This window comes from Piliocolobus tephrosceles, chromosome 16 (genome assembly GCF_002776525.5).
Source record: "Piliocolobus tephrosceles isolate RC106 chromosome 16, ASM277652v3, whole genome shotgun sequence".
NCBI lineage: Eukaryota > Metazoa > Chordata > Mammalia > Primates > Cercopithecidae > Piliocolobus > Piliocolobus tephrosceles.
The window spans coordinates 23676054-23697460 of record NC_045449.1 but is presented as its reverse complement, the minus strand read 5'-3'; the positions used below and the strand labels follow the sequence as shown (position 1 = coordinate 23697460).

Here is a 21407-nt window from a genome sequence, read left to right as displayed (position 1 = left end):
GAAAGCAGGCTAAACTGGAAGCTTCCTGGGCCCATGCTGGGCTCCGCAGCGCTTGAGAATATAGTTGAAGGGCAGACAGTGGCCACAGACAAGGGATACTGTGAGGAGGAGGCTTGGCATGTCTTGGGGCCAGGAAGAGCTCCTTGATCATTTTTTCCTTCAGGATGGGCAGGCTTTTGGTCTGACTGCCCAGCAAACAGGTGATGGAAGGACCAAGGACCACAAAGGCAGGAAGCCCTGAAGTTAGGCCTGGGATTGGTGGTGGGAATGGAGGTGGTACTTGGCTGTTTGACCTCTCCATGCTCCATCTCTGCTGCGTCTGAGCTGTGAGGCAGTGGGCTCGCCTAGATTGGGACTTGGTTGCTGCCCTAACACAAAGCCAGTAACCCCAGAGCACCTCACAGGCCTCTGGGCACTGTGTGCCGGCATCTCACAGGTCCATGCTGAGCCTGGGGATGGACAGCAGGTGACAGTAGTACCTGATCGTGCTTTGTAGAAAAGAAGCCAGACTCTTAGCTGCAATTGTCCTATCTGGAAGATGGAAAGTGGGCTTTCTGGGGTGGCCTCCTGGAGCCATGTGTTGCTTTGGATGAATGGGAGATCTGTTCCAGGGCATGAGATCACACCTTCTTACTCCCTCTGCATGGGATGGGAAGGGCTGCAGGGGGTGATGCTAACGTCTACCTGTGTTTGTATGACTGTAGCTAGAGGGCAGCTCAAAGGAAGGCAGCGGCCCGTCTAGGAGTCCTCAGCCTCCCACCAGCCCGATACCCCCAGAGACTTCCCAGAGAGCCAAGAGCCCTGCACCCACACTCGCCATGAATGGCCTGGGAGCTGCCACAGCAGAAGGCCCAAGCGAAGAGGTCCAGGGCCTGTCCCGGAAGCGGGTGGCAAATGCAGTGAGGAAGGTGGTGAGTAAGGTGCTGCCCAGCGAGGAGCTTGGGAATGCCAAGGAGCCCCCAGGCAGAGGAGTCAAGTCCCCTGAGCACCCGACTCGAAGCAAGAGGGGAGAAAAGGCAGCTTCTAGTCCCAAGCCGCCACCCCCTCCCCCGCCTCCCCCTGCTCTGCCTAAGCCTGAAGCGAAGAAGGAGGCAGCCAAGGATGAGCTCTCCCTGGGCCTGCGGAGCCTGATGTCTCGGGGCAGGGGCAAGGAGCACAAGGCCCGCGGCAAGCAGTCTCCTGGGAAGGGGGAGAAGCCCGCCAGCCAGAAGCCAGGCTCCCCAGACTGGGTGGACTCCCCAGAGAAAGCAGGATCCCCAGCCAAGCCTGAAACCCCAAAGAAGCAGCACTCCCCAGCCCCACGGGAAGAGCTGGCGGCCCCAGGCTCCACTGGCCCGAAGTCAGACCTCACTGGAGAGCAGCAGTCCAAGTCACCAGTCCCTGGTGTGAAGCAGGAGGTACAAGAGTGTGTCACTAACCACTCCTGCCCCTCACCACCATCGCTCAAGGGCCAGACACCCTCACAACTGGCTTCCCCGAGCCACCTCAATGAACCCCGCATGACCAAGAGGCTGGGCCTAGGGTCATGTGCTGACAGCAGGGGCTGCATGGCTTTCCCTAACCCAATGCAGACCCCGCAGTTGCCTGGGCTCTGGCCTGGCAGCTGGGATGGAAACTGCTAACCAGCATGCTGCTGGCCTTGCCATGGAAGTCAGGGCCTGGTCCCCAGCTACACGGCGCCAGCTTGAGGCCCCAGACCCAAAGCCGAGGATCAGAGTCTCAGCAGATAGTTCCGGGAGGAAAGATGTTTTCTCAAGTCTGGGGTCTGGGCTTGCATTCCCAGCCACTCATCCCCTGGGACCTCAGCAAAGTCCCATCTCAGACTTCCCCTGTTGAGTGGGGATAATACGGGTCCAAAATTTCTTCTCTGATACCCTGGGTGTGGAAGTATTTTGGAAATTGGTAATCTTTGTATTTTAGTGCCATACAGTATACATAATGAGCAACAACGCATAACAAACATTAGTATTTCCCAAGCAAAATCAATGAATAGTCACACAACAGGGGCATAGAGGATAAACTGCCAGGTTTTGCCGCCAAAATAGTTAAGAAAAATGTTTTCTTTAGGGGGCTTTTGGGATTTTGGAATTGCAAATAAGGGATAATAAGGGTTTTAAGTAACCAGAAGATCAGAAATGATACAGATAATGCTCCAAGCTGGTCCCTGGCATGGTGGGTGCTCCATAAATGGTAGCATTGATAGTGGTGCTAGTAACAGTTGTTATTGATGCGCTCACTGCCGTCACTGCCTCCTTTAGGCCTGGCCAGCATGACCCTCTGGCAGCAGGACTCGAGGAGCCCTGAGCTTGGATGGCGGATGGGTATAGTGGGCCCCTTGGGGTATAGGACAACCCTGTCTTCCCAGAAAGTGTTCTCTGGGTGGGGCAGGAGGCTGAGAAGCAGGAGGGAGGGTCAGTCCAGCCTCTTTCCCTTGGAAAGTGTTGCCTTCTTGGCTGGCCTCTGAGTTGGGGACAGTTCTCTTCAAGTTTCCCTTTTGTGGACCCTGCTGAGGCCTCCCAGGGTGTGGGGGAGGGGCATCAAGTTTTGCCACTACTTCCCTGTGCTCTTGCAGGCTCCTTCTGGCTGGAAGGAGAGGAGTCTGGAGGGTGTGGGGGAACAGCCTGAGAGGCCTTGAGGCCCTCCCTGACTGCTAACTCCTGGGACCTGGGGAGACTTGTCGCTCCCCATTCTTCCTGGGCATTGCAGCACTTAGAGAAAAGCCAGCTGCTGCTTTTCCCACCCACCTGGCCCAGTCTGTGAATTGGGGAAGTGCCTGTTCCTGCTCACAGGGAGGAGCTGGCATGGGCATTTTGGGCAGGGTACGGGCAGAACTGTCAGTCACTCTGGAGAGCCCATAAGCAGGTGGGGAGTGTCGTGGTCCTGTTCCCGGGCGGCTGCCCTCCCCTCGGACTCCCTGTCCCTCTTCCTCTCACAAGGGAGGAGTTGGGAGCTGAGACATGCCCTGACCTGGAGTTTAGCCATCTGTCACCTGGGCCTGGGACAGAGTCCAGAGGGCAAGTGGGATAATAGGGCCATTTGGTGCTCAAGATAGGCAGGTGGGAAGAAATAACCCCAGAACTCCCAGGCACCTGTTCTTTTTTTCTAATCTGATAGTTTAAAAACTCAGATTGCTGCGGGGCTTGCTCCCTGACCTTGCTCCCCTTCCCTGGTGGGTCCCAGTGGCTTCCTGGGCTGGGAGCTCTGCATGCTGCGGCCTCGCCGTTTCTGGGCTGGGACTAATAGCGGTTTAACCTTTAGGCAGGAGCTGCCAAGGTCCAGCTGACCCCCGTGGAAGAGGCCCACCAGCGGCTGGAGAGGATCTTCACAGCTTCTGTAATGCCCCTCTTGTGTGTGGGTCCCAGTCCCTGGCCGCCCTCAGGACCCTGTGTGTGTCCGTAGGCGCGCTGACCATGAAGGTGGCTCCGTGGCGGCCTGTGGTCCCTCATGTTGGGCTCTCGAAGAAATGAGAGAAGTGCTCTGGGGAGAGTGGTTCCTCCAGAGAGCCCAAAGCGCTGTGCATGTGGGAAGGCACCCCTCCTCGCTCAGGGCCCAGTCCCTTTCTCTGGCCACGTTGTCCTACCTCTAGGACGTGTTGGTGGCAGGGCCTGGCGGGTGGTAAGGAAGGGTGCTGTCACTATTTTTGGTGCCCTGGCTCTCCAGACCCAGGTGGGGCCTGTTAACTCCTTGCCCATTTCTAACAGGTAACATCCAAGTTCTGGTTGACTCGCCTTCCTCCCCAGAAAGGCTTTTCAGGGCTTTAAGTAACCAGAGAGGTCAAGGCTGGCCACAGGGTTTGCCCACGGTACCTTGGCTCTTGGGCAGCTGTCAAGTGGTTCCCAGGTTGGATCTAGATGGGGTCGGTGTGCCTGGCTGGCAGAGGTGGGAGTGCTGTAGGGTGCTTCGGAGTTGAGGAAGAGATTCTAGACCGGAAGCTGCTGGGAGCTGTGTTCTATGAGAGGTGCAGGGCGACAGGTCTGAACGCAGCCCTTGGCCTGGGGAGTGGCACCCTTGCCCTTGGGCTGTGTTAGAAGGCAAGAAACAGCTCTGTGCTGGTGGCCACAGGGGAGCTAGGCTGAGAAATGCTCTGGAGATAAGGCAGGAGGCTGGCAGGGGGCCCAGGCCTTGGTGTGTGGTGAGGTGGCCTGGCCTGGTAGACACACAGAAGAGGGAGCCTGATTCAGAACAGACTGGATGGCCAGCCCAGCAGAGACTGTGGCCAGAGGCAGAGTGGCAGACTCCTGCCCAGGCCACTGGGAATGACTTAGAGGAGCATCTCCTCTGAGAGGCCTGATGGTCACTAGTGTCTCTTCACCTTCCTGGCCTCTCCTTGACTGGGTGCAGTTCACCTGCTCAGGCCAGGTCCTGGCACCAAACTCCCCCACCTTCACTCCGAGCCTTGGACAACCAGGGAGTGCCGGCCCACTTGACTCAGGAGTGCTTGCTAAAGGGGACATGCCAGTGGTCTGCTTGTCTTCACCCTTCTTCTCTCTCTCTCCTTTGCTTGCTGTCGGTAGCTGGACTCTGAGGCCGCCTCTCGTGCCCACAGCCAGGTAGGGTGCTCTCCCCCCACTCAGGAGCCCTCCGCTCCCTCCGGTGACCACCCAGCGCCCCCGGCCTACACCTGGGCTGGCGTCTGTGCTCGGGCCTCCTGCTGGAGTGTAAGGCCTCTTTCCCCTCCAGGCTCCCACCCTGTGTCTGGGAGGATCCCAGCGGGAGGTAGTGCCAGGAGCTTGAGATGGGGCAGCTCTGTGTCAAGCCCCTGGGGAGTATCTAGACCAAATGTCACCCTTCAAGTCGGGCCCATGTGGCATGTGGTTCTCAGCCACTGGAGCCCAAGGGGGATCTGGTTGAGTTCTAGGTGTTTCAACTCTGCTCTCTCTGGAGAGAGAAAGCTGAAAAGCCGGACTCCCTGCCTTCTTCCCAGCCCATGCCTGAACTTGAGACATTCTCTGTCTCCACCTCCTGGCCAATGTGAGAAACCCATTTTCAGATGCACTTTAAAGGAGTTAGTTCCAGGCTATAATGTCACCTTCTTCATCAGTCCCCAAATACCTGGTGCCTGTTCAACACAAAGGTCTCCCCTGTCTTATGTGATTTGGAAAAAAAAAAAAAAATTACAACATTGTAATGATTTTTATAAAGTTATAGTTCTTCAACTATAAAGAACTAGCCTTTTTAATGTCCTCACTTAACACACCAAAATGTTGCCAGCCACATGGTGATCCTCCTATTCAAAGAGTTATTTCATGGGTCCATGAAACCCAGAGATCTGGGAGCCACTGGTGCAGCCCAGCCCTTCTGCTCCAATCTGGGGAAGGGCCATCCAGCACTGGAGGGATCTGCTAAAGCCAGAAGCCAACCTGGGAGGACAACACACATCTCCTTTTCTTTCAACTCTAAGAAATGTAACAAAGAACATACTTCTTTTTTTTTTTTGGATTCAATCTGAAGATTGAATTTTATTCAACAACTTACTGACATGAGAGACTCAAGTTTTAAAAATATATATATCATATTATTACTGGTCTATTACACTGTATTATTCACCTTATTTCAACTTTTTTGTATATCTGTTTTCCTCTTAAATTCCCTGCTATTTTTTATTTATTTATTTATTTATTTTTTTGTTATACTTTAAGTTCTAGGGTACATGTGGATAACGTGCAGGTTTGTTACATATGTATACTTGTGCCATGTTGGTGTGCTGCACCCACAAAGAGCACACTTCTTATGTTTCCTTATCTTTTCCTGATTTCTCACTCAGGGGGTCAGGACCCAGGCAGTGTCCATGCCTGGGCCTCAGGTTTCAGGCTGATTGTGCCTCACAGCTGGGACCCTCTGAGAGTGTAGGGGCTTGGACTCACCCGGGGGTGGGTCCATGCTACAGGGGTGCCCATCCCCCACCTGGGGCACAGGACGACCTTGCTGTCATTTCACCCACACACAAGAGGAGCCCGTTGGGCCCTGGGTCCTTCATCTGTTTCCCCAGCTCCCCTAGACACCGTTTCTTCCCAGTTCGAGTGTCCTTCTTAGAGGGTGCCAGGTTTGACAGCCCACGCCCTGTCAGTACCTATGAATGCTTATTTCTGAGTTGGTGACCTCCTGAGGCCTCTGGGGGCTCCCAGCCCCTTTACACCACTCCTGTGTCCATCTGTATAAGGTGCAAGCCTCTCCCTGTGTTTGACAGAGCAGGGCTGCCCCTACCCCCATATCTCTGGCCGCACTGCCTCGTGCCTTTGTGTGGCATTAGCACGTCCACTAGGTCTGTGTGACAGGGGTCTTTGCTGATGGTAGCATGAAGAAGGAGCAGGGAGGCTGGTGTGTGCACCTGAGTACTGTCCCCCGGCCCAGGTAGAGCAACCTCTGGAGGGGAAGGCCAGGGCTGAGGCCAGGGCTCCGAGCCCACCTATCCTTCTGTACTGTGAAGTCCGGGCAACTCCCTACTGAGATCTGAGGACATGCCCTCTCCCAGCTTGGCAAAGGAGGCCCTATCATTTGGATGAAGGGAGAAGCTGGGCATGGAAGATCCTAGTAGCTGTGGCCAGGGTCTAGGGCCTTGGACTCAGGACACTGATCTCCCGGGCTTTGCAGGGTGAAGGGGTAGAGGGTGGCTGAGGGAGAACCTGATGATTTGCTTTACGGGGGTCTGCTCTCTCCTGGGCACAAGCTCCCTGTGTCCCTGTCTTGCCAGACCCTCACTGATGGTATGGTCCCTAGCCTTTGTGTCCTGTCCTCAGGGCTCCTCAGAGCCACCCCTGCCTCCTGGCTTCCCCACCCTCTTTCCCGGACACCTCTGATGTCCCTGTGTTCTGTGTCTGTCACCTAACTCATTCCTTGCCCAGTGGCTTGTCTCGAAGCCTATGCTCTCACTTGTCTCCCCTCTCCTGCTGTCCTTGTCCCTGTCTTCTATAGCAGGGCCTGTTTATTCTTCCCTCTCGCTGACAGGCGAAGACAGAAGAGCAGATTGCAGCGGAGGAGGCCTGGAATGAGACGGAGAAGGTGTGGCTGGTCCATAGGGACGGCTTCTCACTGGGTGAGTCTTGGAGTGTCCAGGGGCACGTGTCAGGACTCTCTGGTCTCAGGGCTGGGCAGCAAATGCGCCTTCTGCGTCTGGTGAGGGCTGAGCAGTGAGCGAGAGGCTGGTGATGCAGTGGGGAGGAGGGCAGGACTGAGAAGTTCCCACGTGGAGTAGCAGAGGCTTCCCTGGCCCATCCCAGCTGTCTGTCCCTCCCCTGCAGCCAGTCAACTCAAATCCGAGGAGCTCAGCTTGCCTGAGGGGAAGGTGCGCGTGAAGCTGGACCACGATGGGGCCATCCTGGATGTGGATGAGGATGACGTGGAGAAGGTGGGCAGGGGGCTGGGTTGGGGGAGGAGGCTCAGGAGTGCTCTGGGCAGGGCAGGCCTATCCTCTGGCAGCAGATGGGCTCTGCTGCTCCAGTGCCCACCCACCTGCCCTCCCACACAGGCTAATGCTCCCTCCTGCGACCGTCTGGAGGATCTGGCCTCACTGGTGTACCTCAATGAGTCCAGTGTCCTGCACACCTTGCGCCAGCGCTATGGCGCTAGCCTGCTGCACACGTATGCTGGCCCCAGCCTGCTGGTTCTTGGCCCCCGTGGGGCCCCTGCTGTGTACTCCGAGAAGGTGCGGCACCCTCAAGGCTACCCTGCAGACTCCTGGCCCCACCCCCTGCCCTGGCTCTCTGCCCTTCCCCTGTGGCATCCCACTGGGCTCCTATCCGCTCTCACAGTTGACCTTGGAAAGAGGAGTCATTTCAAGAGATGGGGGACAGGACCTCCCCACAACCTTTGATGGAGTCCAGGACTTAGCTTCTGCATTTCCATGCATGGCCTTGGAGTCCCTGGGCACTACAGGAGGGAAAATCCAGAAAGATGTGGACCTTAGGGGTGAGGGATGTCTTAATGGGATCAGCTAAGAGCCAACCCCTTCTCTCCCTTGCTCTCCTGCCCAAGGTGATGCACATGTTCAAGGGGTGTCGGCGGGAGGACATGGCACCCCACATCTATGCCGTGGCCCAGACCGCATACAGGGCGATGCTGATGAGCCGTCAGGACCAGTCGATCATCCTCCTGGGTAGTAGTGGCAGTGGCAAGACCACCAGCTGCCAGCATCTGGTGCAGTACCTGGCCACCATCGCGGGCATCAGCGGGAACAAGGTGTTTTCTGGTGAGGCAAGAACAACGGAGAAAACTGAAAGTGGGGTGAGGGGAGGGGAGTGAGGAGAGAGCACCCTCTTAAGTGCCAGCTCTTTTTCTCCCTGGCCTTTCCATCCCCCCGAAACCCCTCTGTCCATGGGCAGTTCTGTGAATGACCCCAAGCCTTCATACCTCTGGAGCTCCTAGCTGGGGGATGAGCTGCCCCTGGCTTTCCTGATGTCCCCTTGGGCCTGTATTCTACAGTGGAGAAGTGGCAGGCTCTGTACACCCTCCTGGAAGCCTTTGGGAACAGCCCCACCATCATGAACGGCAATGCCACCCGCTTCTCCCAGATCCTCTCCCTGGACTTTGACCAAGCTGGCCAGGTGGCCTCAGCCTCCATTCAGGTGAGAGTGCTGCCCAGGACTCGGGGTGGTAGGAGATGGGCCACATGATTTCATGACCTAGAAATTAGGCTGTTTCCCATGCCTCATTTTCCTGGGATTCTACCCCAACAAAATTGACCCAGGCACAGGCAGGCTTGCTCTTTGCTACCCGGAGGCAGCACCTTCTGCCCTCAGGGCCTCCTGCCCTGGATGGGGCCCGGTCCAGCTTTCTGCCCAGTTCGCTTCACTCTCCCAACCCTGGGGTTGTCCTCACTCTACTGCTGGGCCTCAGCCTCACACCCATTTTCTGAGATTCGTGCTTGGGGCTTCTCTCGGGCCGATTTCACCTAGCAGAGGACCGGCTTGTCAGTAAAGTAAGGCCCAGCCAAAGCTGATTCTTTCCTGTGCTAAATACCTCACCACAGGCTCCCATTTCCAGAAGGCAGGCACCTGGGGGCTGGGCAGCGTGGCAGGGCCCCTTTGGGAGCTGGGCCTGTCTTCTTCCACCTCATTCTGGTTTCTGTCCCCAGTTTGATCCTAGAGGGATCTGGTATCTGATTGAGCACCTTGGGAATGAGATGCAGCTGCTTAATTGAGCCAGATGTGGTAGTGCATGCCTGTGGTCCCAGCTACTTGGGAGACTGAAATGGGAGGGTCACTTGAGCCTGGAAAGTTAAGGCTGCAGCAAGCTGTGATTGTGCCACTGCACTCCAGCCTGGGCAACAGAGCGAGACCCTATCTTAAAAAAAAAAGAATTAAAAAACAAGATGCAGGTTGGGTGCAGTGGCTCACGCCTGTAATCCCAGCACTTTGGGAGGCTGAGGTGGGTGGATCACCTGAGGTCAGGAGTTCAAGACCAGCCTGGCCAACATGGTGAAACCCCATCTCTACTAAAAATACAAAAATCAGTTGGGTGTGGTGGTGCATACCTGTAATCCCAGCTACTCAGGAGGCCAAGGCAGGAGAATTGCTTGAACCCAGGAGGCGGAGGTTGCAGTGAGCCAAGATCACTTCACTTCGCTCCAGCCTGGGTGACAGAGTGAGACTCCATCGCAAATCTAAAAAAAAAAAAAAAAAGAAAAATGCAGCAGCTGCTTGTTCCCCAGGGCCTAAAGGACCATGAGTTTGATTCCTTCTGATGTGGGGTGGGAAAAACTTGATCTGGCACTACCCTGCTTACCCACACCTCCATGCTGTGCCACAGACAATGCTTCTGGAGAAGCTTCGTGTGGCTCGGCGCCCAGCCAGTGAGGCCACATTCAACGTCTTCTACTACCTGCTGGCCTGTGGGGATGGCACCCTCAGGTGAGATGGGTCAGAGGGTACACAAGAGTGCTGTGAGCTCCAGCCCACTGACTGGGCTCCTGGACCTTGATTGCATCCAGGATTAAAGCCACTTGATCACGTCCTGCACTGTTTGGTCATTGCATGTCTGCTATGTGGTAGGCTCTGAGCTAGGCCCCAGGGACGGTGACATGGATGAGATGTAGTCCCTGCCTATCAGGAACTCCCTGGTCCTGGGTACTGGGGCCTGGCTATGTGGGAGGGGAACAGTCAGCCCTTCAGTGTTTCCAGGGCCTAGCTAGGATCTCCATTACCCATGAAGCCAGTTCTGGAAAGCAAAGCACACTGAGGTGCTGGTGGCTGGGGACTTGCCTACCATCGCATGACTGGTAGGGGTATTTGAGTCCACACTGGGGCCAAAAGCCCATGCCTCTTCCAGTGGCCTCCAGACTAGCCCTTCCTGCCCCGTGTTGGCTGCCTCTGCCACCCTCTTCCCTTCAGACCTTCAGACTTGCTGTGTGTTCACTGAAAAGAGATAAATGATGAGGCTGAGCCAGCAACCCCAGGCCATTGTCCTCTTTAGCCCTTCTTGTAACTGAGGGCATGGTCTCTGCCTTGGCTGGACTCACCCTTCGGTCAGGTTCCCTGCTCCCTTCTGGGGGCCTGGCTGCATACTCTTACCAGGGCATGTCTGGTGGCCTGTACTCAGGAGAATGGTGCCCTGACCAGGCATCCCCAGTTAGGAAAGCAGTGGCAGCTGCCTGCCAGTCGGGGATGACGGGAGGATGGGCAGACAGAACTTGGAGTCTGGAAGCTGAGTCTCTCTGTCTCCACCCTGGGGGGAAATGGCCTTGGCATGGGGAGCAAGTGCCATGCTGACGCCTTATTTGTACCCCTAGGACAGAGCTCCACCTCAGCCACTTGGCAGAGAACAATGTGTTTGGGATTGTGCCACTGGCCAAGGTGAGGGGTCTGTGGGGTCTGGGTTGGCAAGCCCTGGGCCTTGGGGGGTAGGAAAAGCCTCCATGGGTCCCGTGGGAATAATGGGAGCCCAGCTCCAGCTGCTGGCTCTACCCAAGCCTTGTCCTGAGGGCCCAGCTTCTCATGGGGGTGTGCTGGGAGGAACAGCCCTTTGAAGTCGTCTATCTCCACAGCCTGAGGAAAAGCAGAAGGCAGCTCAGCAGTTTAGTAAGCTGCAGGCGGCCATGAAGGTGCTGGGCATCTCCCCCGATGAACAGAAGGCCTGCTGGCTCATTCTGGCTGCCATCTACCACCTGGGGGCTGCGGGAGCCACCAAAGGTAACCTGCAGTGGGTCCCAGTACGCTGGCCTGTCCCCTGGGAGATCTCTTAGGGGCCCTGCCCACTCCCAGTTTTTTCTTGCCCAGCACAGACTCAGCCATTCTGAGACACCCCTCTTTTGCTTGTGCCTCTTCTCAGCCCCCCGGGGGGCACTGTGAGGAAGCATGGAGGGCTGGGGGTTCAGAGGCTGAGGGACGAGAAGGACACTAAGGCAGGGCAGCCCCGCTGGAATAACTCTCCTTCTTGTTCCCTTCCTGACAGAGGCCCCCGAGGAGCAAGCGGGTAACTGACCTTGGCCCCGCCCTGGGGTGTAGGGGCCGCCATGCCCTGTCTTGGTGCTTGCCCAGGACTTTCTGGGGGCTGGGCTTGTTCTATTGCTGCAGAGAGGACTGGTCTGGGGAGAAGCCCCGGGGTTGAGAATGAAAGGGGAGCCTGCAGGTTGTGGGGTGTCTTGGAGTCCCACGAGTAGCTGCTTCTCCTGCCGGTTTTGGATCTGAATCCTGGAACCTCTCAGGATGCCCACCATGGGGTGGGGTAGGGTGGGCTTGCTTCTTGGGGCCTCCCGAGACCAGTTTTCCCTAGTCCTCTTCCCTTCTCTCCACTGGTTGGGTAGCTGCGTATCTTCCTCTTGCATGTCAAGGTGGCGGCCACTAGGGGGCAGTAGGCACCGTGGTAACGAATGGGCTGCAGCTTTGGCACTTTGCGCTTGGGGACTTGGCCTGGCTTGAAGGAGCTCTGCTCCATCCTTCAAGATGACTTACATTGGAGGGTGGCGATTTGAGCACCTCTTCACCCCTTTTTTCTACAGTTTAGGGAAAGGGGATGCTGGCCCTGAACAGCACCTTGGGCTTTGGCTTTGTCCCCTTCTGGGATGTGAAGGGCCCCAGGCTGCTCAGCTGGAGTGAGAAAGCCCTGGCGGGTGGTGGGTGCATGGAGGAATGGATGCCCGGGCGTGAGGCTCCGTACGACCCCAAGAAGTGGCATCCCTGCCCAGGAGGAGCCAGGCTCTGGGTTAGAGAAGTTGTTTCGAGAATGTGGAGGATGGACAGGCAGGCAGGCGTGTGGCTGTATGTTGAGGGAAGTTGCTTCACTCTGAGGTGGTGACAAGCCTAGCTTTCCTCTAACCTACCCAGCCCCACCTGCAAGCAGAGAGCTCCAGGTGTCAGCACAGGGACCTTGTCGAGCAACGTCTGTTAGTGCCTCACAGGGACCTTGTCGAGCAATGTCGGTTAGCGCCTCAGAGCTTCCAGTGTTTTCCAGGGTGTGTGTGTGTGCGTGCACACATGTGCATGAATGTCTTTGTGGGTCTCTTTCTGTATGTGTCAGTGTGATTACACCCACAAACATACTCCCTGGAGACTGTGTGTGTGTGTGTGTGTGTGCGTGTGCGTTTGTCCCAAGTCTGACTGTGGTTGTGTTTTCTTGCCTGCTCATCCTCACAACAGCCCCGCCCCACGGTCCCTTCGAGGCGGCGAGCTCCGTTGATGACTGTTTGCTAACACACTGTTTTTCTTTGCATGCTGCATGCTGGTCCTTTGCCTTACAGAAGCTGCTGAAGGTAAAACCTTGTTTCTTGTTAGCTTTCCCTGACTGCCGTGATTAGACACATGTTGGCTGAGGCACACACGTCTGTGCGGGCTGTTCCCTTTCCCCTGCGGCTTTTTTGCCTCCTCACTGTTGGGCCATCAGTGGGTGTTTGTGGTCTCCACTGGCAGATGCCAGGGGGGCAAGAGGGAGGGTTCTAATGCACCCAGGGAATGAGGAGGCATGAGCGATCTCTCAAGATAAATCCCCCACAGGCACACAGGGTTCTTGTGCCCATCCCAGGTGGGCTGGTTCGTCCGCCTTTCCCCTACTTGGGCACCCCTGGAGTTGAGCCGTCTGAAAAGGGATTTTTGCAACTGGCTTATTGCCCTCCGGTGGCAGCATGTGGAGTTACCGCCTCCTTTAGGACCTACTCATTCTCTCCATCCCCATGGGACACAGGAAATGCTGGCCACTGCTATCAGGTGTCATCAGGGCTGGTTTTTGCCCCCAGAAGATGCATAGTCACCAGCTGGTCATCAGGTCATCAGCTGGCCTAAGGAAAAAGACCCAGGATGCCAGATCCCTTTTTCCACTCCACAGCTGGGCGCAAGCAGTTTGCCCGCCATGAGTGGGCCCAGAAGGCTGCGTACCTACTGGGCTGCAGCCTAGAGGAGCTGTCTTCAGCCATCTTCAAGCACCAGCACAAGGGTGGCACTCTGCAGCGCTCCACCTCTTTCCGCCAGGGCCCCGAGGAGAGTGGCCTGGGAGATGGGACAGGTACGCTTTGTCCCTTGGCTGGTGGTTGTGAGCGGGAGGCCTCATCCCGGCCTTGCTGCCATCCCTGGGGCTGGAGGGGATTGCTGGAGTGAACAGATGCTCTGTCAGTGGCAGAGGCCCCGCCCCAGGCCCCGTGCTGACTGGGCCCTGGGCAGGTCAGGGGCTTACCCAGGTGGAGAGTCCTGCGGAGCAGGAGATAGCGCTGCTCCCCCTGCCCCACAGGCCCGAAACTGAGTGCGCTGGAGTGCCTTGAGGGCATGGCAGCTGGCCTCTACAGCGAGCTCTTCACCCTTCTCGTCTCCCTGGTGAACAGGTGAGTGCCAGGCAGGACCCAGGGCTTTTCCTGCTTTGGCAGAGGTGGAGTAGATGCCTTTGTGCCTGGTTGGCCGAGGCAGAGCCGGCCTCCTCCAGCAGGGTCTCCCTGTACTGTGGGCTATGAGCAAGGCCAGCACGCCCTCCCCACCAGGGTCTTGGGCGCCTGGGCAGGGATAGAAGTCTGGCTGGGGCAGGGTGGGGCTTCCTGGTGCCAGAGGCCAACCAGCGGGGCTCTGACCCAGGCTGTCCCTATCCAGGGCTCTCAAGTCCAGCCAGCACTCGCTCTGCTCCATGATGATTGTCGACACCCCGGGTTTCCAGAACCCTGAGCAGGGTGGGTCGGCCCGCGGAGCCTCCTTTGAAGAGCTGTGCCACAACTACACCCAGGACCGGCTGCAGAGGCTCTTCCACGAGCGCACCTTCGTGCAGGAGTTGGAAAGATACAAGGAGGTAGCTCTGGGGCCTGGGCCTCACCTGGCCTCAGATTCTGGCCTTGGCACCCCCAGCGAGGGCATCTGTGGATGCGCATGGAGGCACCACCTTACTCTCCATTTCTGTCCTCCTGCACTCTCTGGAGCAGCAGTCGTTCCTTGCCCCCTTGTCCCTGGCCTCTGGCTTTGGCTACGTTCTTCTTTGGTGGAGAGTTTATTCTCCAGGAAGCCTACAGGTGCATTGAGGGCCCCGAGGAGACCGCCCTTGGCCTCTTTTGAGGCACCTCCCAGGCCCGGTGATTGCCACTGTGTGGCTCCTGCTCCAAGCGTGTCTGGGCCTGGCCTTCCCATCTCCCTTCCCTGATCTGTGAGGGTGACAGATGATGACTTAGTGCCTTCTGTAAAAGGGTGTCCCGGATGGGATGAGAACTGGAAATCCTGCCTCATCTGGAAGTCAGTTGAGTAAATTGTCAGGATATTTATTTGGGGCGAGAAAGGATTCAGAAGGAAAATGGCAGTTGTCTTCAAGTGTTTCAAGGATGATTGTGTGAAATTGAGAGTGGGCTTGCTCTGTGTTGCCTAATCAACTGATGTGAGTAATGAGAATGTGACTCTGGCTTAGGATAAAAAGAGGTTCTGAGAATTTTAGCTGTGCAAAAAATACAGTGTGTTGCCTTGGGAGCCGTTTCATTTGGGATGACGGAGGGAGCTCCTGCACAGCACTGAAGGAAGTTGGCCTAGCAGATCTCAGAGCTCCCTCCCAGCCTGCTCGCAGGGCTGTTCCCCACAACGTGACCCCCATGCTCAGTACTGCTCGGCCTTCCTTCCCAGGAGAACATCGAGCTGGCGTTTGATGACTTGGAGTCCCCCACGGATGACTCTGTGGCTGCTGTGGACCAGGCCTCCCATCAGTCCCTGGTAGGAGCTGCAGAGAGGGTTTGAGAGAGCCTTTCCTCTCATTTCCCACCCCTCTCCCTGTGGCGGAGCCCTCTCCATCTGAGCTGCGGCCGGGGGTGCCCCTGTGGGCTGAGGCAGGGTCCAGCAGTCATGCCCAGACACCAACTACTCTATGGCGCTGGGGCTCTGCCCCTCAGCACTCAGGCAGTCTGGCCAGGAAGGTGGCACTTTCTTCTGCTCTGGTGCCCTGGGGAGCCACAGCCCATGGGTGTTCCAGCCAGGCAGGAAAGCATATCTCTTTTCTCAGCCTCTGAGGCCCAGGCCCCAGCTGGTGACTGGCTGAGCCTCCAGTGTGTCTGCCAGGAGCCCTGGTGACCAGTCCCAGGTGGTGAGGGCCCAGACCCCAAGGACATAGTCATTCCCTCCCCTTGTCCCCAAGTAGAGGACTGGTGCAACCTAACAGAGCAGGGCCAGGAGGCAGCCTCCCACTCCCAGCAGGGGAAACAGTGCCAAGCTGTCAAATGCCCTCTAGGGGATTTTCGTGGATATGAACCCTCGCCCCTCAACCTTGGGGGCAGGCTTTGTCACCCTTTGTGCTAGTGTCCTGGGCACCTTGGCACTTGGTGGGGGACTGTCTGGCCTAGCAAACTCTTGGCATTTGGCGATTGTCCTCCATTAGGGAAATTGCATAAGGTGCTTTATTGGAGAACTGGCGTTTTTGCAAGGCCGCCGATCTCCGTCCTCTGCTTTGATTCCTGCTTCTCCCTCCCTCTTCTCTGCCATAAGGCCCTGCTTGGCTTGCACAAGTGGTGGGACTGGGAAAGAGTGAGTGTCCCCCTGGGGACAGATGTTTAAAGTGCCCAAGCACCGCATCTCCCCAGGGAAGTGGATTTTCTTTTCCTGACACCTGGGCTCCTGTGATGGCCTCACTCAGAACCGTTGTGGCTCCCAGGAGACGGGGGATGTCAGCATGAGCAGCAGGGGTCAGACAGCATGTGGGAAGAGCTTGGCCCTTCTTTCTCTTCTGTGGTCTCCCCTGACTAATGGGCCTTGGCATGGGGCAGCTGCACCCCTGGGGAAGGGGCCGTTGGTGCCAAGCCTGTCTTCCCATCTGATTGCTTCATTGCTCGTTCCTGCTACTTGGTTCCTGCCGCCAGAGTTACCCTGGCCTTTGGCCACATTCTGCTTCCTTCTGGTAATCACGCCAACTTCCTTGGGCATCTGTGGGGAGGAGATGCAGGCAGCTGGGGTCAAAGAGAGGAAAAACTGCCCCTTTCTCACTTCTTTTTTCCTCCAGTCCCTAGAGGCCAGGCCAGAATAGGGTGTGGGGAAGGTTCCATCCTTCCTGCCCAAGAAAGATGTGGGAACTCCATAGAAAAGGCACCTGCAGGCCAGATGTGGCCACAGGCCTAGTTTGGCCTTCCTGGGGTATTGGAAATCAGAATTGGATATTTCTGCCTTCTCTTGAAGAACCAGAGGGTTTATCAATGCTAGGCCAGTGTTCTTCCAGGACAATAGCTGGCTGCAGCTCAGTGGTGGTTATTCCCTTTGGATAGGGGTACCTGCTGTCTAGCTTGCCCCAGCCTCTGCCCATTTTGGCTGCCACATCCGTTAAGTCACCAGTCTTATGCTTTTGGTCCTTGAGTGAGCCTGCAGTGATCCCACCGGCAGCCCTCTGAGCCCCCTCTGGGTTCTCTACTCTCAGAGACCAGGATTAACCCCATAGCTGTCACTTACTGACAGCTTCCTTAGGGCCAACCCTTGTGCTCAGGGCCTTCCAGACTTTATTCCACTGCCAGGGAGTGAGAGCAATATGGGGTTCACCCAAGTCCCTGGTGACCTCCGAGGAGAAAGGGTGGAGGAGGGCCTCAGGGCATGGGCTCTGGCCAGGAGGAAGGCTGCAGTCTTTGGTGACTTTGGACTGGAGTGCTAAGCGCCCTCTTTTGCTGTGGGCTTCCCTCTGCTCCCTTTCTTGGCTCCCCTTTCCCCGGGCTGCCCGCCTCCTCCACAAGGTGTCAGCAGTGAGCGGCAGGAGCTGCGGCGTGTCCGTGCGTGCATGTGTGCACGTGCATAGCATTCTGTAGGGTGTGTTTGGGCCTGAGGACCACCCTGGCCCCTTTCCCACAGCTCCATATGACAAGGAGGAATTTCCTTCCTTCTCTGTAGGTCCGCTCACTGGCCCGCACAGACGAGGCAAGGGGCCTGCTCTGGCTATTGGAAGAGGAGGCTCTGGTGCCAGGAGCCAGTGAGGACACCCTCCTGGAGCGCCTTTTCTCCTATTATGGCCCCCAGGAAGGTGACAAAAAAGGTAGGTGGCATCCCTAGAGGGTAGCTCCTCTGTTTCCTCTTACAGGTGGGTCTAGGTGGCACTCCCTGTGCAGGGGGTCACTTTGTGCCTGTGCCCTGACAACCTGAATCTTGCTTCTCCCACCGTCAGGCCAAAGCCCCCTTCTGCGCAGCAGCAAACCACACCACTTTCTCCTGGGCCACAGCCATGGCACCAACTGGGTAGAGTACAACGTGACTGGCTGGCTGAACTACACCAAGCAGAACCCAGCCACCCAGAATGCCCCCCGGCTCCTGCAGGACTCCCAGAAGTAAGACCACCACTGCCTCCTCCCCTGTCCTGTACCCAGGACTGTTTTGATTTTGGGGCTCCCTCCCCATGGAGTTGTCTCAGAGGCCCCCTCACTAGCCAAGTAAATGGCCTTTATTCCTGAGAGGCAACAGCCCAGGGCACTTGGCCTTGAGGAGCTGGAGGGGCCTCTTGGAGTAGAGGTGGGAGGCAGACATGGTGGGAGAGCCTATGGTTTAAATGTGAAGAACACCCCCAAGTCAAAGGAGGCAGGAGTGGCCTTAGAAACCCCCAGGCCCATAGGCCCTGTCATCCGCTCTGCTCCTCAGAAGATGGTTAGTGGGCACCTACCCTGTGACAGGGGCTTCTAGGTGTTTGGCAGATAATAGTGAACAAAACTGAACTCCCTGCCCTTGTGGAATTTACATTCTAGTGGGAGAGACAGATAATGAACAGTAAACGTAATAAATAAATTATATCGTATGTTAGAAGATGTTGAACCCTAACCCCTCCTGTCACATTGGAAACCTTTCCACACCTTTGCCCTCCCTGGTGAGTGGAAGTAGATGAGTAGATCGCTCCCCTCTGTCCAATTCCTGTCCACCCCTTGGCTTCTGCCCGCCTCTGGCTTTCTCTCCGTATTGTTTGAAAATTTCTCCACTGTTTGTTTCTCTGTAGGGTGTGGGGCATGCAGTTCAGGTAGCCAGGCCCCTGGACGTGGCTGAATGGGACTGTTTGGCCTTGGGGGAGGAGTGGCCTTTCCCGCTCCATCAGTGTGACTGCTTTTCCTCCCTTATCCTCCCACCTCTGGCAGAAAAATCATCAGCAACCTGTTTCTGGGCCGCGCAGGCAGTGCCACGGTGCTCTCTGGCTCCATTGCGGGCCTGGAGGGCGGCTCGCAGCTGGCACTGCGCCGGGCCACCAGCATGCGGAAGACCTTTACCACGGGCATGGCGGCTGTCAAAAAGAAGTCACTGTGCATCCAGATGAAGCTGCAGGTGGTGAGTGCCAGCCGGTTCCCAGCAGGCAGGCCCGGGGACTCTTCCTTACCCCTGGCAGGCAGGCCTGGGGACTCCGAGCACACTGAGGCCATCTGGTGCCCACTCAGTGTCCCGCTGTGACTCGATGGCTGCTGGTGGGGTCTTCTTTTCAGTGCTGCCACCTGTGAGTGGCCACCCAGGCCCAGCGAGGGCAGAGTTGTCCAGGCTTAGCAGGCCCTGGCTGGTGCTGGCACCCCTGCTACCCCGTGAGCAGTGGAGACGCTGGCACCAGTCTCTGCTCTTCTGAGCACAGGCCATCAGAGCCCACTGAGGGCGGTCCCTTCCCCTCGGCAGGATGCCCTCATCGACACCATCAAGAAGTCGAAGCTGCATTTTGTGCACTGCTTCCTGCCTGTGGCTGAGGGCTGGGCTGGGGAGCCCCGTTCCGCCTCCTCCCGCCGAGTCAGCAGCAGCAGTGAGCTGGACCTGCCCTCAGGAGACCACTGCGAGGCTGGGCTCCTGCAGCTCGACGTGCCCCTGCTCCGCACCCAGCTCCGCGGCTCCCGCCTGCTCGATGCCATGCGCATGTACCGCCAAGGTGGGGCCTCCTTTCCTCTCCACTTTGGGCTCTCTTTTCCAGAGCTGGCTCTGCCCTGCCCCACCTCGCACCTGGGACCCGTGGGCTGCAGTGGCGCTGCTCCTGTCTTTTTCCTCACGCTCCTTTCTGCTCTGGTCTCTCCTTATCTCTCCCAGCCCACAACCCCTTCCTTTCTCCATTTCTTTCCATCCTGCAGAGTCCCCGCCTCCTCCCCTCCCTTCCGTATTCAGTTCTCTTCATCCCTCTCCCCTCCCAACTCCACCCCGCGCCTTGTCATTTGTCCACAGCTCCCTTTCTCCTCACGTCCCTAGTTTGGACAGTTCAACTTTGCCCACAGCAGCAAACCCAGTGCCCTTTCGGAGCCATCTGCCCAGTGAGAAATGAGGTGCTAAATCTTTCTGAAGTACTTAAAACTCCCAAGAAAGGTCAGACAGACCCTTTTTTATGGACCCATCTAAAGGAGGAGACATAGAGGATGATACTATTAGCTTCTAATAGTCCTTAGAAGCTATTGTTGGTGGCTGCGGGCCGGGATAGCACACCGCTATCATGATAGCACACTGCTATTATTCCAGATGAGGAGACTGAGGCTCAGAGAGGTTAAGTAGCTTGCCCAAGGTCACACAGCTCCTGAGCGGCAGAGTGGGATTTGACCAGGCAGGCTGGCTGTAGAGTCATGCCTCATGTCTCTCAAGTAGGGTTTTTTTGGTTGTTGTTTTTGTTGTTGTTGTTTTGCCTGAGAAGTTATGAGTTGCTGGGTTTCTGATGTTTTTCTCCTTTGCTAGAAGAGCGGGTAGACCCACCCACAGCCAGGTCCCCTTCAGGCATTCCCATGGGCACTGTCACTTTTCCTTAGCAGCCCAAGCCAGGAAACGGGCTCCCTGCCCTGCTCTAAATAAATCATCGATCTGTCCCCACGTCTTGATATGGAGTTGGTGTTTATTATTTCAAAACCAGATTGTTACCGCTCTGAACCAAAATCAATGTGCTTTACTCAAACAAGCAGATCGATGAGGCCAGCAGCAGCAGGCCCCCCTTCTTCTCTCACCCGGCCCCCAGCCACCGACGATAGCACTGATGATTAATTAAGATGCCAGGCGTCCAGACCTGCTATCCTGGCCCATCAATTTAATTGCAATTCAGATACAATCAATAGCTCACTTTGTCTTGGCCCCTCAGCAGCCCCCGCCTCCTGTTTCAATTATCAGGCACATGCATCAGCCTCACCTCCCAGCTGGAGGGTTTCCCAGAGCCAGCTAGTCCATCATTGCTGTGGAGCGAGTCCCTGGCTGACTGTCGGGAGTCCAGTTCTGCCCCCAGCGGCAGCCTTTGTGACCTTGAGCAAGCCAGTCGCTCCTCCCAGGCCTCCATTTCTACGTCTGAAAGATGAGTCAGATCTGGTTTAAGAAGAAACCCTTTCTGGTTTGAAATTCTGTGATTCTGTGGGAGTGGAGTTCGTGGCCCTCCACCCTGGGCTCTGGTAAGGTCAGGGTGACTTGGGGTCACCTCCTGCTAGCCACTGCTCTGACCTTGCTCCAAGCCAAAAGCCACCTTGCTCCAAGCCAAAAGTCAGGTCACACCTCCCCTGACCTGAAGCCCAGACACTCTTCAGGGAAAGAGAATCTACAAGTCTTTTTGGTCACCTGGCCTAGGACTCAAGGTCAGGATGAGGCAAGGAGGGTGGCCTTTCTGATGTCCTGCTTCAATGGACAGAGGGGGAAAAGAAGTGTTTATTAAATGCCAAGCAAGTGAGTCACACTGTGCTTTTTACTTGGTTTCTCATTTAATCTCCATGACTACCATGCGAGATAAGTGCTAGGGCCCCTGTTTAAAGGTGAAGACACTGAGGCTCAGAGAGGTTAAGTGACTGGCCCAAGGTCACATGATCCTAAGAGGCAGGGCCAGGAATCCAGCACCTAGCCAATGCATGATTCCTTTCAGCTACTCTCTGGTGCCTTTTTTGGTTTTTTGGTTTTTTTGAGACAGAGTCTTGCTCTGTCTCCCAGGCTGGAGTGCAGTGGTGTGATTTTGGCTCACTGCAGCCTCTGCCTCCTGAGTTCAAGCGATTCTCCTGCCTCAGCCTCCTGAGTAGCTGGGACTACAGGCGTGGACCACCATACCCAGCTTACTTTTTTGTATTTTTATTTTTATTTTTATTTTTTTTGAGGCGGAGTCTCGCTCTG

The 21407-nt window shown here is 56.4% G+C and overlaps 1 protein-coding gene across 8 annotated transcripts in view; it reads left to right on the top strand.

Moving 5' to 3' along the window:
* Positions 1-21407, top strand: part of MYO18A (myosin XVIIIA) — a 107018-nt gene that overhangs the window by 51203 nt on the left and 34408 nt on the right. For 4 of the 8 annotated variants that reach the window (XM_023183925.2, XM_023183928.2, XM_026447106.1 and 1 more), the window contains 17 exons: positions 6946-7033; positions 7239-7345; positions 7466-7642; positions 7972-8185; positions 8419-8561; positions 9745-9845; positions 10724-10787; positions 10979-11123; positions 12671-12682; positions 13252-13428; positions 13651-13741; positions 14001-14193; positions 15006-15092; positions 17238-17379; positions 17509-17668; positions 18461-18647; positions 18981-19224. In XM_023183925.2, coding sequence (XP_023039693.1) covers positions 6946-7033; positions 7239-7345; positions 7466-7642; positions 7972-8185; positions 8419-8561; positions 9745-9845; positions 10724-10787; positions 10979-11123; positions 12671-12682; positions 13252-13428; positions 13651-13741; positions 14001-14193; positions 15006-15092; positions 17238-17379; positions 17509-17668; positions 18461-18647; positions 18981-19224 — 2332 coding nt within the window. Of the gene's footprint in view, positions 1-3258; positions 3334-4514; positions 4551-6945; positions 7034-7238; positions 7346-7465; positions 7643-7971; positions 8186-8418; positions 8562-9744; positions 9846-10723; positions 10788-10978; positions 11124-12670; positions 12683-13251; positions 13429-13650; positions 13742-14000; positions 14194-15005; positions 15093-17237; positions 17380-17508; positions 17669-18460; positions 18648-18980; positions 19225-21407 lie in introns of those variants that run through there. The other 4 variants (XM_023183924.2, XM_023183927.2, XM_023183929.2 and 1 more) reach the window with 3 other exon arrangements.